Source organism: Diceros bicornis, chromosome 9 (genome assembly GCF_020826845.1).
Source record: "Diceros bicornis minor isolate mBicDic1 chromosome 9, mDicBic1.mat.cur, whole genome shotgun sequence".
Lineage (NCBI taxonomy): Eukaryota > Metazoa > Chordata > Mammalia > Perissodactyla > Rhinocerotidae > Diceros > Diceros bicornis.
In genome coordinates this window covers 41723259-41741306 of record NC_080748.1, presented here as the reverse complement: position 1 = coordinate 41741306, position 18048 = coordinate 41723259, and the positions used below count along the sequence as shown (strand labels likewise).

General features: G+C 36.9%; 1 protein-coding gene across 2 annotated transcripts in view; it reads left to right on the top strand.

The window, feature by feature from the left end:
• DIAPH3 (diaphanous related formin 3) overlaps nt 1–18048 on the top strand; it is a 486334-nt gene that overhangs the window by 205017 nt on the left and 263269 nt on the right. For both annotated transcript variants that reach the window (XM_058548276.1, XM_058548275.1), the window contains one exon: nt 15484–15579. In XM_058548276.1, the coding sequence (XP_058404259.1) occupies nt 15484–15579 (96 nt within the window). The remainder of the gene's footprint in view (nt 1–15483; nt 15580–18048) is intronic.

Here is an 18048-nt window from a genome sequence, read left to right as displayed (position 1 = left end):
ACACAACCAAGCTTATATACGTAAGAAAAAATACATGTATAAGAATGTTCACTTTAGTAATATTTTTGATAGCGAAAGTTTAGAAACAACTTAAGTACTCATCAATAAAGAAAATAAGATATCGTTAAATTATGGTACTGAGGTGATACACAGTCATGCGCTGCGTAACAACATTTCAGTGAAGGATGGACCGCATATACGATGGTGATCCCATACAATTAGAACCATATAGCCTAGATGTGTTATAGGCTATACTATCTAGGTTTGTTTATGTACAGTCTATGATGTGCGCACAATGACAAAATTGCCTAACGACACGTTTCTCAGAATGTATCTGCATCATTAAGCGACACATGGCTGTACTGTGGAGCTGTTAAAAGTATGTGGTTGATCCATACATACGAACATGGAAAAATATCCAGGACTTATTGCTTTGCGAAACAAGTAAAGTGTAAAGCAATGTATATGTGGTAAAAGTTCATTTGGTTAAAATGGAAAAAAAAAAATCCCTGAACTATATATTTGTATACATGTGTATACATCTGTTAGTGTTTAAATCCACACTGATACACATATTTATATTTTATGTGTAGCCTTTTAGAAGATACCAGCAGTGGCTTTTGTTACCAGTGGTTTTCTTTGGGGAATATTTGTAGTAACATGTAGCAAGGTAAAGGAACCTTCACTTTGTTATGTACTTCTGTATTGTTTGAATTGTTTTACAATGAATTTTTAAAATTTCTTTTCCCTAGGGAACAATTCCAGAATAATAGGGCAATTAGCTGAAATAGTACGTTTAGTCTTTTAAAAAAATCCTTATATATTTTATGTGTGTATTGTTTAACTGGAAAGATGACTTTGCCTTAGTCAATGTAAATGAATCCCCAAAATCGTAACAAGATATGTGAGCCATTTGTTTTATTTTTAAACACTCATGGCTTAGAAATGGCCTTAGCTTTCCAAAGTGAAAGAGATTTTTGTAGAGTATATTACATACACAAGTTTCCATTAATTCAGTAAACTGCATTCAGAAAGCAATATATTTGATAGTTAATTATTCCAAATGGTGCTGCTGATCAAAAGGGACACTCATTTGTAATGAAGGGAATCTGTGTAATGGCTATCCTGAAGAATGTTTGCTCAAGTGTGAGGATAGACGTAATTGATGAAATGAAAAGTCGCATATATCTTCCTCAGGCTTAGAAGGAGCAGCTTGTGAAAAGCTGAGAAAGCATCGTGAGGATTCAAGTAACTAAAGGGGGCAAAGTGTGGGGATAGGATTTTAAATTTGATAATTTGAGGACAAATATTACATAAGCCAATAGAAATACTGTTTTATATGTTACATTCCCTTTGGGCATTTGTATGTACATATTGGGAAGAAATATTTTTTTTGCAGTCCTTGCCAACTTAGTCTTTAAAATTTGGAATATAATAATTGCTGCTGGTATAGATCTTTTTTCCTATAAGAATTGCAGGAGAATTTATATCCAATGTGAATTTCTCAATCATTATTTGAAAATTCTAATGTAATATAGCACATATTTCTGAAAATAATATGTCCCCTGGCTCTTTTAGCACTTGCACATCCCCCATTTACCACTTACAAAGCAAGATGCTCTTGTAGGTGCACTCACTGTCTCAACATGCCGTGCACCATTCTTGTTCTCCAGAGCTGTCGGTCTTGTTTTCCCGTGTTGGTCAAAGGCCACTGTGAGACAGTCTTTCTGTGGACACTCAGACAGGAGGCTGGGCACAAATACCCTCTGCTCTGAGGTTTCCAAACCCTCTTTTGTCTCCTTTCATTCCCTCAGGCCCTTCTCCCCCAGCCCATTTCTATCTGTGGGCGAAGGAAGGGAGCACACCCTGTATTGTTGGGTCTAAAATCTGGTCTTATATTCTCTGATCCCCTATAAATTCTCCCTTGGCCCAAGGAGGGCTTTTTTTGTCTTCACTGTGTCTGAGACTCTGTCCTTATCTTATTTCTGCATCTTTCTTTTCTCCTGCTGATAGTGGGATCCTATTCTCAGTTTTATGTAGTTACAGGAAAGTTTTGTGAATGCATTAAAAACTTTTCTTGCTTTAAGTACCCAGCTCTTGCAATTGAACCACATAGCTGTCAAGACTTGTCTCACTGTAGATATTAACAGAAATCTAATTTTATGTTCAGTGTTGAGGAATGACCTCTTATTGTAAGTGTTATCTTTCCCCCAGAGGAAATAAATGCCATTGATCCTGAAATGGCAAGGCTATGGGAAGAAAGATCTCAGGAAAGAAAAATAAAGTAATCTTCAGTTATCATCTCCAATTATTATCTGGCTCTACTTTCTCTGTAGGGTAGATGAGTCTTAGTCATTCCACCTTTAATTCCATCCAATTCTCATGTCATCTCATTTGCAGTTTCTACTGATGGGCCAGATAGGCTCTGACTGGCCAGCTTGGTAAAATATCCAGAGCGGAATAAGCACAAGATCAGGAGTCCAGAATCCTGATGTCCACTCGCCAGACTCAGCCTCTCTCTGCTTCAGTTTTCTTATTATAAAATGAGTTTGTATTAGATGATTTCCTACTCTCCATTTTAACTGGGGAAAAAAGGATTTGAAGTTTTCAGAAATTCAAGTAGTTTGATATATGGTGACGTTGATGTTTCTAACATGAAGTAAAATAGTTTTAAGGATAGGAATATGATTTATTAAAACATTTTAAAGATTAGGAATTGTGACATGCACCAGAGAGTTACAGTTAATAGATATTCCTGGATGTCAAAAGTGTTGTTCTGTTTAGTATTTCATTTCCTGTTCTGCATTGGCTTGTTGGTATGTGTCTTCTGAACATTAACTTTTACTGTCTGACATTTTCGTGCAGCATTTAAACTAGAGATAGTTTTTAATTAGTAAGATTGGATAGTTTACAGTAAGGGATATTTCAGTTCCTGTAAAGATTCTTCTCCACTAAGATGTTAACGCTTCCCTGCTCAAGTGTCAGGTGGTCCAACATAACTGTGAAGTAATTGAGTTTAAAGTGAGATTCTCTAATAAGATTTAAGCCACTACATTCCCATTAATGAAAGGTTTCTTTCCTTCCTCTGTCACAGAATAATTCTGTTAAGTACTTTCTTTTTTTCTTTTTAATAGCGCATTTGGTTAATATGCTAAAGGTAAGATTTCTTTGGGAGGCAGGATGGAAGACACTGGGAAATTATGATTTTATAAAAACCCTGTAACTTTAAATATGGATGTTGGGAAGGAGGTGGAAATGTTGCTTATCTTGAATTCTTAGGAATTTTTTTTGGAGCTTTGGGATTTTAAAGCACCAAGGATGTCCGAGTCCTGTCTTAGATCAGCTCTCCTTTTTCCTTGGTAAGATATGCACACAGGGATCCACAGCAAAAAGAAGAGAAAGCACCATTTTATTGTTATTGTGGCTTTTGTCTGAATATGCCAAATAGAACTCTCTGGTCTTGGGTTAGTAGTTTGAGACAGAGGCCTAAGGCTGGCTCCTTCTCTAGAACCCAATCCTGCTTGTACTTTATCCATGTGCCAGCTGCTTATATGGGGCAATGACCAAGGAGATGAGAGGGTCAGTTTCAGTGCTGGAAAATGTCAGGCTCTTTTGCTTCTGTGCCTTACCTTTTAAAGTGGAAGGGGAAGAAGGGGTGGAAAGAGGAGGTAAGAGCTTCCTTTCATATAACAGCCCACCCTTGCTTTCTCACTATGCATCTCAAATGACAGATTAATTGACATGGGCTACCATATTTTTAGAAATCTGAGAGCTGGCTTATTTCACTTAGCATAATACCCTCTAGTGAAATAAGTCAGACAGAGAAAGACAGTTATCACGTGACTTCACTTGTATGTGGAATCTAAAAAAAACAACAAACGAACAAATAGAACAAAACAGAAATAGATTCATAGATACAGAAAACAAACTGGTGATTGCCAGAGGTGAGGGGGGTTGGGGAATAGGCAACACAGGTGAAGGAGATAAGAGGTACCAACTTCTAGTTATAAAATAAAAGTCATGGGGATATAATGTACAGCGTAGGGAATATAGTCAATAACACTATAATAACTTTGTGTTGTGACAGATGGTAACTAGACTTGTCATCGTGGTGATCATTTTGTAATGTATATAAATATTGAATCACTGTGATGTACACCTGAAACTAGTATAATATTGTATGTCAAATTATATTTCAATTAAAAAAGAAAATCTGAGAACTAGGCTGTGACAGTCAGGAAAATGGAAGCCTGATTAGGTTCTTGGAACATTAAGTTGCCCAAGAATTAAATTCCTTGTACAGTCTGGAGAGGTAATCCAGGGTGAGGGGTAAGAGAGGAAGGATTCTTTTGAAGCAGCATTATCTATGCCATCAGATAAGCAGTCAGACCAATGTATGTGTATGTGTGAGGTGTATCGTGCATTGAATGAGCACCATCTCTGTCTTTGACCAGCTCTTGGGAAGGACCATATGTATTTTAAATGATCCCAGTTTCATCTTTTTTGAGAATTTTGAGGTCACTTAGATGTCTGTCTTTTCATTAAAAAAAAAATTTGACCGTCCTCACTCCTGCATCACTTTCAAATCAAGAAGAGGTCAAATTAACCTTGTTAAAAAGGACAGAGTGGGGCCGACCCCATGGCTTAGCGGTTAAGTGCGCGCGCTCAGCTACTGGCGGCCCAGGTTCGGATCCCGGGCGCACACCGACGCACTGCTTCTCCGGCCATGCTGAGGCCGCGTCTCACATACAGCAACTAGAAGGATGTGCAACTATGACGTACAACTATCTACTGGGTCTTTGGGGAGAAAAAGGGAGAAAAAAAAGGAGGAGGATTGGCAATAGATGTTAGCTCAGAGCCAGTCTTCCTCAGCAAAAAGAGGACGATTAGCAGGGATGTTAGCTCAGGGCTGATCTTCCTCACACACACACACACAAAAACAAAAGGACAGAGTGATTTGAAATCCAACCATATAAATATCATTTTTTTTCTATTTTTCATTGTGGTGATTTTACATAACAATAAAATTTGACCATTTAAATGATTTTTAAGTGTACAGTTATATGGCATTAAGTACATTGACATTGTTACAAAACCATCACCACCATCCCTCTCCAGAATTTTTTCATCTTCTCCTACTGACAGTCCATACCCATTAAACACTAACTCCCTTTTCCTGTCTTTCCCATATAAAGATTATTTTTTAAAACATTTCCCCAATCACAGTATAACATGAACCCTGCTAATCCTCCTTTAACTGCTTCCCTGTAGTTGGAAGGCATATAGCGACATTTGGGTTGCATATAGGGAAGGTGGTGTCCTGGAAGAGAGGTCTGTACGTGAGTTAGGAGTTTTATATGGCTGTGTAGGATCTACACAATACGAGATCTAGCTTGAAGGGAAGATAACATAGATATACAAGTATTGAAAGTCCAGATTAAAAAAAAAAACAAAACAGTTCCAAGTTCTGGTGATTGTGGGACAGAAATTATCACAGAATAGTTGATTCTAGAAAATAGACCAAGCGAATAATAGAGCTCCAATTGAGTAGGCCAGTTGGAGACCAGAATGATCCAGAACACTACGAGCTGGCAGCATCCTAAAATACAGAAATAAATATGAGGAAAAAACCAGAAATCTCAACTGAGCTATCAGAGATAAGAACATAAAATCAGAGGGGCAGGATAACTGATTATCTATCAGAAAGGCTGTATAATAAAAGTTGAATTGAACAAATACCTAGGTTTTGTCTCCATCTTCTCCTCTTTGCCACACTGATGTGTGTGCGCACACACACACAGACAGAATAAAGCATTTTTTGGTCAGAAATGAGGTATATACCTCTTTCCTAGGGCAATGCTAAACCCGTAGGTGGAGACAAATCCATGGTTCTTATGGTAGGGTCGGGGTACCAGAATTTCATTTTTCTAATACTAAAACAAATGTTAATGTGAAATTTGCCTTGACACTCCAGCTCTGATTAGTTTTTTTGCAAAAATCTGAGACCCTGAAGAATACAAGCATGCTGTCATTGAATAGAATTCAGATCATTGTAAAATTCTGCTTCTTAAACCTGAAATTTCTCAGTATTTTAGAATAACGGTGATTTTTATGTCTGATCACATTTTTTTATATCAAGTTTTGGATAATTGCTCTGGCCATTTTGATGAAACTCTGTATTATGTTTTCCCCACACTCTGATACACCAGGGATGGTCTGCTCACTATTTAATATGGCATTGCTTTTTATCTGTTAGTTAATATAATTTATTGTTACTTTTTCTGTTCCCAAGTTGCTTAGCACTGTGTGTACAAATACTAATAAGTTGGCTTATTAAGTCTTTCCATTCTACAGCATGCTAGATATTCTGAATTACCTGTGTCCTCATTTGGATTTAATCCTCCTTTTAAATTAGGAATGTACACTGAGTTCTCATTCTTTTTATAATAGGTTTTTTTTTCCCCTTCAGTACATTCTCTTGTGTATGCATTAGCACATCATGCATTTACTTTGAGTCTCTGCTTTGTAATTTTGTAACAGAGATAGATTTCTGCTTTCTAATATTATCAGAGGATATATGGGAAGAGGTTGCACTTGCAAAAACAATAGTAGAAAAAATATTTTTTATGAATACATGTATTGTTCCATGACTGGGAAACAGCAACATTCAGGAAGAATGCATAGAGGGTGGGTATTAGAAAGATTACTTCTAATGGGGAGATTTTGAGGCTACATAGTAAAAAATTTAGGGGTGTTTTTATGAGAATTTGTGATGAGCCAAGAAAGATCATGTGAGAATAGGCCTCATTTTTCTTTTAGCTGAGTTTTTAACTCTTTCCTGCTTCCTTTTACTTTCCTACCCCAGATCTTTGGTTCATTCAATCAAAGCTCATCTCAATTGGTAACTAATTTAATTAAAACAATTAAGACTAAGATATACATGATAAATAGGCTTAACTGTCTCAGGGTTATTTTTCTCCTCAACACACAACTTAAGTTAAAAAAGTTGTTGAATGTATGAATTTGAAAGGTTTTGATATTTTATTTGTTTTTCTGCTATCTAAATCTTTGATTATGAAGGGATGTTTACACACAGGGGACCTCAAGAAAGTGAGGTTTCTTTTAGTTTGTAGTGGTAATACTTTTGAGATGACCAAAATTCCTAATTTCTGTGATTACAAAGGTCCTTGGAAATCAAGCAGTTTTTATAAAATATCTTGATCAGTTTGTTATTTCATACAGCAAGAAAGAGACAGGAGAAACAAATGCTTTTTAGGTCAACTATGTAGAAGTCATTATCATTTTGAAGTATATGTCTTAAGTTTTTTATAGAATATATTCCCAATGCCTTAATACTCCTTTTGTACATGTGATAATGGTAAAAAAAAAAAAAAAAAAATTAGGTACAACCCTAATTAAGAGTTTGTTAAACAGTGAATTTTTTTCTCTATCCACATAGGCCTTGAGTTGTAGAGAAAAGTCCTTCAAGACTATTTGTTTTGTGACATTCTCGACTAACATAGAATGTCACATAAAGAGAAATATGCATTTATTTGCTATACTTCCGATGATTGCTCTAGTTGAAATAATCTATTCCACATAATTTTATTTAGTGCTTCAGCCACTCTTCTTATGTATTACATACTTTTTAGCCTGAAATTGCCACACAGACATCTTTTTGCTAATATAAAATACTCTGATTAGTTATGGCAGTCATATATTAATAGCTGAATAGAAAAATAGCCTGTTTCTCACCCTGTTTGTTTTCTTTGTAGTTAGGTACGTAGTTATTTATTTATGTGCCTAGAAATATTAAAACTGGGTTTGACAGATCAGATGTGACTAAAGCTATTTATACAATTTAGGTTTTCAGTACCACAGCATTTACTTTGATATTTTGCAAAAGGGGTATTGCCAATTTAAAAAATAATTCATTCCAAGTTTTTGCTTTTTTCTTTGTATTCCATGTCTTCTGCCTTCAAGCTGCCTGAAACTTTGAAACCGTATTGTCCTATCACAACCACCAATAGTAGTAACCCCCAGAAATCTATTTTCCTTTCTCAGCCATTTGACTCTTCTTAAATTCTAACCCTTGAGATTTCCAGGTATATTCCATTCACCCTGTATAGCTGAGTAACCGAACCTCATCCAAAATTACCACCACTTGAGAGGTAGCGATGGGTGAACTCTTGCTTTTCCCTTTGGAACTGTAGTTTTTTTCCCCATAGCTTTAAACCCTGCTCATTGTATTCAGGAGACCAAATGTTTCTCTTCTCTCTCCGTGGTCCATTCACCCTCCCAGTCTTCTAGTGAGCATGTACAACCATGGAAAATTTGATCAAGTATAAATGCGAAGCTTGAGGAATTATCTTTCTCTTATATGTTTGGTTGTGGACTGTTTTCCTCATGCAAATTCCCTGCCCCGGAGGCTGCCCTGGGCCTGTGGTGCGGTGGTCAGAGCCCTTGTCTGGGATCTGTTCACAGCCAACCTGTGGGCATTAACTCACGTTCTCTGCGCTTAGGGTTCCTCATCAATAGAATGAAGAGGTTCAACTTCATATTTAAGGACTGTTCTGCTTCTAAAATTTGGATCCTATAAGTTTTTGAGACTCTTCATTAGCCTCTTAGAAACTCAGTAGTTAGAAAGCAAGAAGAAAAACCACTGGGGGCCGGCCCGGTGGCGCAAGCGGTTAAGTGCGCGCGCTCCGCTGCGGCGGCCCGGGGTTCGCTGGTTCGGATCCCGGGCGCGCACCGACGCACTGCTTGGTAAGCCATGCTGTGGCGGCGTCCCATATAAAGTGGAGGAAGATAGGCACAGATGTTAGCCCAGGCCCGTCTTCCTCAGCAAAAAAAAGAGGAGGATTGGCGGATGTTAGCTCAGGGCTGATCTCCTCACAAAAAAAAAAAAAAAAAAAGAAGAAAAACCACTATTATGCGAATCTCTAGTTTTTCGACGTCTCCCTGCTCCCACCTTTCATCCACTTCAACATTGTGCTGGGGCCTCAGTTTTCACTTCCTAAATAATTGATTCATGTTTGCTTTATTTCTGCAGTTGAGCTGATTTTATTGGCTTCTCTGTGTGATAGAGAATGCTTATTTAATCAGGTATACTTCCTTTTATCCTCTCAAGACTAGTGTAATAACAATCTAATGAACAAAAGGTATTTTATTGTTAGCATGTAAAATTTAATAGCGTTTGTGCTAAATGCATACCAGAAAAAAATTAAAATGCTTCCTATTTTAAAAACATATTGTTGTAAGGTACATTTAACCAGGAAGTATCAACAAAAATATAGTAAACAATTATTAGTAGCATTTACTTATTTAAAATTCTCAATTATGGACAGAGAAAAGTGTGGTATTTACTACCTTTTTGCCTCTACTAGCTACTTATACATTTAGAACTGCATATTCTAGAAATTTTTGCAAAATAAAATAATGTATGATGAGATTTATGTGGAATCTTTTTTTTTTTTGTTTTTTTGTGAGGAAGATCAGCCCTGAACTAACATCTGTGCTAACCCTCCTCTTTTTGCTGAGGAAGACCGGCTCTGAGCTAACATCTATTGCTAGTCCTCCTCCTTCCCGCCCCACCCCAAAGCCCCAGTAGATAGTTGTATGTCATAGTTGCACATCCTTCTAGTTGCTGTATGTGGGACGCGGCCTCAGCGTGGCCGGAGAAGCGGTGCGTTGGTGCACGCCCGGGGATGCGAACCCCGGGCCGCCAGTAGCGGAGTGTGCGCACTTAACTGCTAAGCCACAGGGCCGGCCCTATGTGGAATCTTATTCCGGAAAAAAGGTCATATTTTTAATCAGTCTGATTAGAACATAATGGAAAATGAACTGGAATAAGATGTATAGCCATGTACCATGGAATTATGATTTTTAATGGAAAATTTAGTATAAAAGAAAAGATTTTGAAAGGAGATTCTTTATATAATTTTGCTGCTATTTTTGGAACTTTGAAAATAGAAAAGAACAAAGAGAAAATGTAATTAAAAAAGACTTTTTCGGTCTATAGCTCTCGGCGATATAGAAAGTTTTGCAGTCTTTGCCTTCATTCTGACATAAAACTCTTACAAAATGTGGCATATGCTGTGTTAGTGATCAGAACAATTTTTGAATAGTATTAATCTTCTCTCAGAAGAAGTGCTGCCAGCACAACATCTCTAGGAAGTAGCTTTAAACACAGACCTCTAATGGCAAAAAAGGAGGTAGATCACAGGTATAGATGGCACTAATAATCTGACTTTATGATTCAGAGTTTCACTAGAGAAAATCTAGTCTTTTAGTGAAAGTGTATTTTGTACTAGTTTTAGAAGAAGAGCTCTATCAATGATGGGATGAGTCTAAAATGTGCTCTTCTGTCTGCTCCTGAATTGTGGTTAGACTCTGATTCTAGTCCCTTATTTCCCTGTCATTGGGGGGGGGGGGAGGGTTACAGGAAGGTAATTATCTCATTTCATTCTCACAACTCCTCTTGCAGGGCCAGTGTCCCCAGGTCATAGATGAGGGATGTAAGCCACAGTGAAGTTCAGTGGCTGGTACGTGGTGGGGCCAGGATGCAGGACCCAGTGTTGAGATTCCAAGCCTGAGTTTCCTGCAGGGCCCTGCACTCTCTCTCGGCTACTGTTTCATAGACACACTGCCAGCATGGGTGACTGAAACAGAATTTTGTGTAAAAACTTATTCCTGTTAAACATCCTCCTTTATTCCTATTCCTCTTGAATGCATCCTTCTTATTTTTGCCAATGTTTAGATCCTGCTTTGTCAGTGACCTTTGCATAAACATTTTCACTGGTTTTACACTGATTTGAGGCAGTCTATTATCTGGTTGCATTTTTTTTTCAATGTCACTTTTCACGATTTCTCAGTATGAAAGATTTTATCCAAATCTGTCTGTTTGGATAATGGAAAACAAATCTGTCTGTTTGGAAATAGAAAACTGATTATGTGGTTTCATATCAATAAAAGCATATTCCTACCTTCGGTTTTTTTGAATCTTGTTTTCTTTTTAAAAAACTTTGCTTCCTCCTGTCACTTTGTCCATATTCTCACTATTTCAGTTCCATCTTTTTTCAACCCTCCTTTGACTATTTGGTAGCAGAGATGAGAGGAGAAAACCATCATTTCATGGCATTGTATGTATACAACGATACGTTAAACTCAAAGCCTAATTTGTAATTTTTATTAAAAGGCAGAATTGGTTAAAATTGCTTCCATCTTTGATTTGGAGGTCGAAGTGGTCAAGATTGCCTGGTTAAACTTGTTTTTTTTTTGTGTGTGTGTGTGACACCTAACATATTTCACAACTAGTAGAAATATTGGAGTCAAAGTCTGGTGATCATTCTTTTATCAGATCTCTTGCTTAAAGTTACTTACCCTATACATTACTTTTCTCATCGTGATTATAATGATGATGACAGTAGTAGTATGGCTATTATGAGAATTATAGAAGAAAGTGCAACAAAAAGTGTTCAGTGCGGTGCCTAGTAGATGTTTGGTAAATGTTATTTAAAATTTAACATTACTAGTTTCTTTGGCTTTTTTATTTAGGTAGACTGGAAAATGTTTCAGAATATGGAAAGGATGCTGATGTTGACAAATATTTAAAAAATTAGAATCTGCCCTTTTCTGGAGGATGAAGATAAGAAAATAAAATATATACATTTTCTAAAAAGTAGAAGATTGCCATTTGGTCAGATTAAGGAAAGGAGATCCACTAACATAATTTTTATTAGGCTTGATCTGAAAATTTTAAGCAATATAACAAGACAAGGAAAAGGTTTAAATACTGGGAATAAGGAGACAAATGTGTCATTATTTGCTGGTACCTGGAAAACCTGTGACAGTCCATGGAATATCTAATAGGACTGATACCTGTATTTCCATTCCAGATTTTTCTTTTCCACTTGTGTACATCCAGTGGCCTCTTGTACGTGACCATGTGGATGTACAAGAGCTCCTCAAACTGAACGTATTTAAAACTGAATTCAAACCTGTTTCTCATTTGTTGCTGAACTCAATAAAGAGCACATCATCTGCCTGGTTGCTTAAACCTGAGTGCCCTCTTCTTTCTCCTGTAGTGTGCAGGTTCATAACACATGCGCACAAACAGCCGTCCATACATACACAATCCACATAAACACGCACACACACGCATACACACACATACATACATACATACAACAGGCGTATATTGAGCACCTGCCATATTCCAGGCCTTATTCTTGGTGCTAAGGATACAACGGTGAGCACAGTTTCTACCTCTAAGGGACTTGCTTTCTAATAGGGGAAGAGAGACAATATCCAATTTATGATCTGTCAGAGTAGGTGGTTTGGAGGAGAAAGAAGGGCAGAGAGTGATGGTGACAGGGAATACTGGGCAGGAGGTTGCTATTCTATATAAGGCAGTAAGGGAAAGCTTTTTCGTTAAGGTTTAACAGGATTCTTCTGCTGCATTGTAGTGAAGAGCCTGCAGTTGGTCAAGCCTGGAGGTGGGGAGGCTTAGTTAGAAAGCGACTGTGGTCCAGGTGAGAAAGGGTGGTAGCCACAAGCAGGCGAGTAGTGGTAGTCTTAGGGAGATGGTGAGGAGTGCTTATTTTAGTGAACATTTTGGAGTTAAAGTCGACCAGATTCACTGACGGATTGGATATGGTTGTGAGGGAAGTAGTGGAAAGAAGGATGACTTCGAGCTTTTTGACTTGAACAGTTGCGGCTAGATCGTTCCCATTTTCTGAGATGAGAAAACGGCTGGGAGAGCAGGTGTGGAGCTGTCTGTGTTTTTGGTTTTGGACATGTTAGGGTGAAGGGGCCCGTTAGACCTCCAGTTAGAGGTGCTGAGAGTAGGGAGTTGGATATTCAAGTCTAGAACTCAGGAGACAGATCTGGGCTGGATCCTACTTTTGGGATTCATCCCGTCTCTCTGTTCCAGTTGCCGCCGCCGCGGGTGAGGGCACCATGTACTCGTTTGAATCACTCTCACTCTGTTCTGTCTCACCCTTCTACCATTCCTTTTGCCACTCTTTCAAAAATTCACCTTTAATAGCTGGAGTTTTTCCTAAGATGCAATTCTTTTGATTTCTCTCGTGTACTTAAACCTTCAGTGGCTCCTCATTGCTCAGAGGATAAAATCCAGACTTCTTAATCCGGCTTAAAAGATCTTGCATGATCTGGTGCCTGGTTCATTTCTGCGCTCATTTATTTTCACTCAATCTGTGCTCCTATTATTCTCACTTCTGTCTGTACCCTTCAAGTTCTTGTACCTTTAGACCTTCAAACTCTGTCCTTCCATTACCTGTGCCCTTTCTCCCACCTGCCCAAAACCTTCTCACCTGCCTAACTTATTTTCTCTTTCTAGCTTTTGCTTAGATATCATTCATTCCATGAAGACTGTCCCTGACAAGTATGGGTTAGGGAGCTCTTCTTTGGTCTCCTGTGGTTCTTCCCAAAACATCACAGATATATCTATGCATTGTAATAGCCATTCGCTTTGCAGTCGCTGCTATTGGTCCTTAAATTCTGTGAGGCCAGGATGTCTCTATTTTGTTTAGTGTTGTATCTGTATTGCCTAGCACAGCCCCTTTTAGTTGGTGCTTAATCAATATTTCTTATTTGAATGAAAGAATAAATGAGTAAAGTGGTTAATGATAAAACATATATGCAAAATTTAGCAAAGTTTCTATATTCCAGGAGTAACTAGTTATGAAGTATAGTGGGGAAAGGTAGAATTAACCAATCTCCCCACCACCTGCAATACTTAGTATAATTTAGACGTACTTAGGATGCCTAACACTAACAATAAATATATAGGTTGTCTATGAAGAATACTGTTATGTTGAGTAATTATAGACACATGTCATTTCGTGATTTGAAAGTTTGAAAATTGTCAAGATATCAAATCTCTCGATCTATTTACAAATACATTGCAATTCAAATAAAATTCTAATGGATTTTATTTTTGGAACTTTTGAATTACTCTAAAGTTCATGTGGAAAAATGAGTTAGAAAAGTGAAGAAAATTTAGAAAAGGAAAAGAAATAATTTGAAAAACCAATTAATAAAATATATCATAAATCTGCAGTGCTTAAGACAGAGTGATGATAGTTCAAGAGTAGGACACAGAACAATGGAACAGAATTAGAAGCCCAGAAAACATGTATAGGATAAACCTGTAATGTAAAATCAGTTGAGAAAGATGGTTGATTATTCATAAAATGGTAAAGAGATACTTAATTTTTTAAAAAATTTAAAGTTTGAACTCTGGCTCACACTGTGTACCAAAACATGTAATTGTAATATACTTTTTTGATATAAAAGAAATGTAATTATAATGTGCTATCCTACATATGAAGATGCTTTTTGGAGTTATTTTTTCCCCGCATTAGTGATTTATTTGTACATCTTGAACTAAACACTTTGCTCCATTGTTCTTTGTTATCACGATCCTAATTTTGAAAAGATGACTGACTTTAATCAGAAATGCTGTCCGTGGACATAAAGGAGAGGAAAAAGGAAAGGATCACTTTATTGGTTATGGCTGTTAACCTTGACTGTCATATACTATGCTGTAACTACAGGCCACATACTGTTGTTTAGCGTGAAGTATTTATTCTCTCATTTTTTTTTTTTTTTTTTTTTTTACCAAGGATAGAGAGGTTAAATGCATTTGTTGATTTTAAAACACTCAGATAAAATAAGCTGTGTATCAAAATTTGACTATATTTCAAAGATTTGGAAAACAAATTGTAGATAATCTACTCTTGTAGGTTCATATGAGCTATATTTTTAAATAAGCTTGGTATATGAGGTGTATCAAACATAAAACAACTGGGTGTGTCTTTTTGTTTGGCGCTCTTAGAGCTAACTTCTTAAACTTTTCTAAGCGTTAGTGTATTTATTTTTATCATTGTGTCCTGTATTCTGTTCCATTGGGCTAACTGTACCTTACTCTTGCATCTGACGGTGTTGGCTTCCATAGTGCACATCAGGTTTTTGTTTTTTCCTGTTAGACCTTCAAATATTTACTCTTAGTAGTTTTTGTAGCATAAGAGCCACCAGTGGCCATCTGAAATAGTTTGGGTCCTGGGATATCTATTACTTTTGTAGCTATGTGATTTAAAAGATTTCTATCTTTTTTAGATTCTTTTTTTTTTTTTTTCGTGAGGAAGATCAGCTCTGAGCTAACATCCACGCCAATCCTCCTCTTTTGTTGTTGTTGTTGTTGAGTAAGACTGGCCCTGGGCTAACATTCGTGCCCATCTTCCTCTATTTTGTATGGGACGCTGCCACAGCACGGCTTGAGAAGCAGTGCATCGGTGCACGCCCGGGATCCGAACCCGGGCTGCCAGCAGCAGAGCGCACACACTTAACCGCTACGCCATGGGGCCAGCCCCTTAGATTCTTTGATGACAGAAAGTTCACCTCCTGTCCTTTTGCAGTTGAATGCTGCACTGCCTCTAACATGGATCTTTCTTTTTACAGAGAAAAGAGAAGAAGATGATTTTGAAGAGAAGAGAGCTATTAAGAAAAAAATTAAAGAACTTAAATTTCTAGATTCTAAGATTGCCCAGAACCTTTGTAAGTATCAGATTTCAGTACTATTAAATTAGCAAAACACACTGGAGGTGGTTCCTTTTAATTATTTCATTTTCTTTATGACTTGTTTTTCATTTTATGTTATTTTATTATTAGTATTTGCATAATAAATTCAAAGATAATTTTCCTTTACTTTAGGCAAATTGTGGGTTAAATTCGTCAAAAGATTAATGCATACTGGAAAATAAAGCTAAGAAAAGGACTTAGAATGAAAATATATCTCCCATAGCTGAAAAGAAAGCTGCCCTTTCTAGTCTCTCTTTTAAGTATAAAAATAAAGAATTAAGAATTTAGATGATGACATCATATTTTGAAAAAAATGATAATGGATTATTTCTTTTATACCTCTGAGTCTCTGTTACTTGTAATACTTGATCACACAGAAAGGAGGTTGGAATATTAATGGAAATAAGGATGATGAATAAAATGAATTCCATTATCCCATCTGAGCAGTTCAAAGCCTTTCCTCAAAAGTACTGACTGGAAATATTTTAGATTTAATTACTGTTACAGGAGCTAAATACTTAGCGTTGAATTATCTTCCTGACTGAATTACTGTGGGAGAAGAGGGCAAATAGTTTTACTTCTAACTCATTTCTAACTGCGTCTTAAATGCGTCAAAGATAGTTCTGCTTGGAACTGAGATAATATGATCTGTATATATTACTTTCTGATGGAGCAAGAGGGATATAGTGTGGAGAATCTAGAGGCTTGAAGAGTTAACATGGCTTTCAGTCTGCCCTTCAATTATTATATGCTTCGAGTGAGCTTTTAGCAAGTATTGCAACAAAACAGTTCTTTAGCGAGAGGATAAAGATCCAGGCTATTGATGAAAGAGGAAGTTAGAGGCAATGTGTGCAAAAGGCAGAGTTGTCGTTCCTTTCGTGTAAGTTTTGGAAGCTCCTTCCTTTCATACTCACTATGACAAGAGGGCCATCCCTTTTCTGCAGTGTAGGCCTGCTGAGATCTCCATGGATAATGTGCAGATGTTAATGCTATGACCATCATACAATTCTTTATTTCTGAGCAAAAGTTGGTTGCACCTTCCTGCCTCTTTTTTAGCTAGGTGTCACCAGGTGACTTGCCAGGGCCAATGACAATGTAAGTGGAAATGAGATAACTTTTGTGTGGAAGCGTTTAATTGCTGGTGTGAGAAGCTCCAGTGCTCATTCCCCTGCACCCAGAATGGCAGTTGGACTGTGTCCGTCATCCTGATGTGGGGATCATAAGTAACTGAGCCCTGTCTTTCTGATGTGTGATGGACATGTAGTCTGAATTGGAAATAATTTTTAATTTTTTTTGTGCTCAAACCATTGAAATTTGGAGGATTGTTACATAATACAGATATTTCAGGGAATTTTCCCCCCTAAAGGAACATTGTCTCAGTTCAAAGCATTATCAACTTAGATAATATCAAAAAGTTCTATACTCTGTGATCTGAAAGAGATGATTTTTTCCCTGTGTGATGGGTATGTAGTCTGAATTGGAAATAAATTTTTATTATTATTTTTTTGCTCAGTCCTCTGGAATTTGGAGGATTGTTACATGATACAGATATTTCAGGGAATTTTCCCCCCTAAAGGAACATTGTTTCAGTTCAAAGCAGTATTAGTTTAGATAATGTCAAAAAGTTCTATACTCTGTGATCTGAAGAGATGATTTGATTTTTTTCTTGAAAAAATACCTGAAAGTAGTGCATGAATTACAATGTACATGACCTGCATTACAAGTTGCTAGTCTTGAATCTAAACAGCCTCATTAGGAGTCCTGAAGAAATGTCATTTGTATAGAATTCTTTTCAGATGGGTCAGCCATGGTAAGTTACTGTCTAAATATCCATCTCAAAGTTGAAGAATTGGCATGTTGGACTGGGTTCTTTAGTTTTATTTATATATTACAGAATATGTACTAAATAGGATTTCAAATTTAATTGTAATAGTTGATAATTACTGATTACCTTTTTGTGCTAGTTCTGTATTTGGCTCTTTAGTCTTTTCTATACTGCACCACGTAGGTTGTAGCACTGACATAGGTAGGGAATCTGGTGGGTGTAGCAATTCAGGGACTTGAATAACGTTGCTCATTTTGAAAATGGCCAATAGCTATAGGATATATCTACTCCTGTTTAGAGATAACAAAGTCATATTATCATTGAGAACAATGCTGTTTGTCTTGTTTGTTTTAGCTAGAGGATATATATCCGTTCATTTAATTGCTAAACACGTTTTAAAGTATAAGATCAAAAGGTCCAGAATTTATACCCTGCCATATTATGATGTAATCCATTCTAGAATTATTCTTGCCCTCTCTGATTGTAGAAGTGTTATAATTTAAGCTTTAAGAAGCTTTAGCAGCCTATAATCTTTACTGTAATTATAGTCTGATTCATGGCTGGTTTTTGTCTGTGAAATTCAGAGTCTTTTGAGATATACTGAATACATCTCATATACT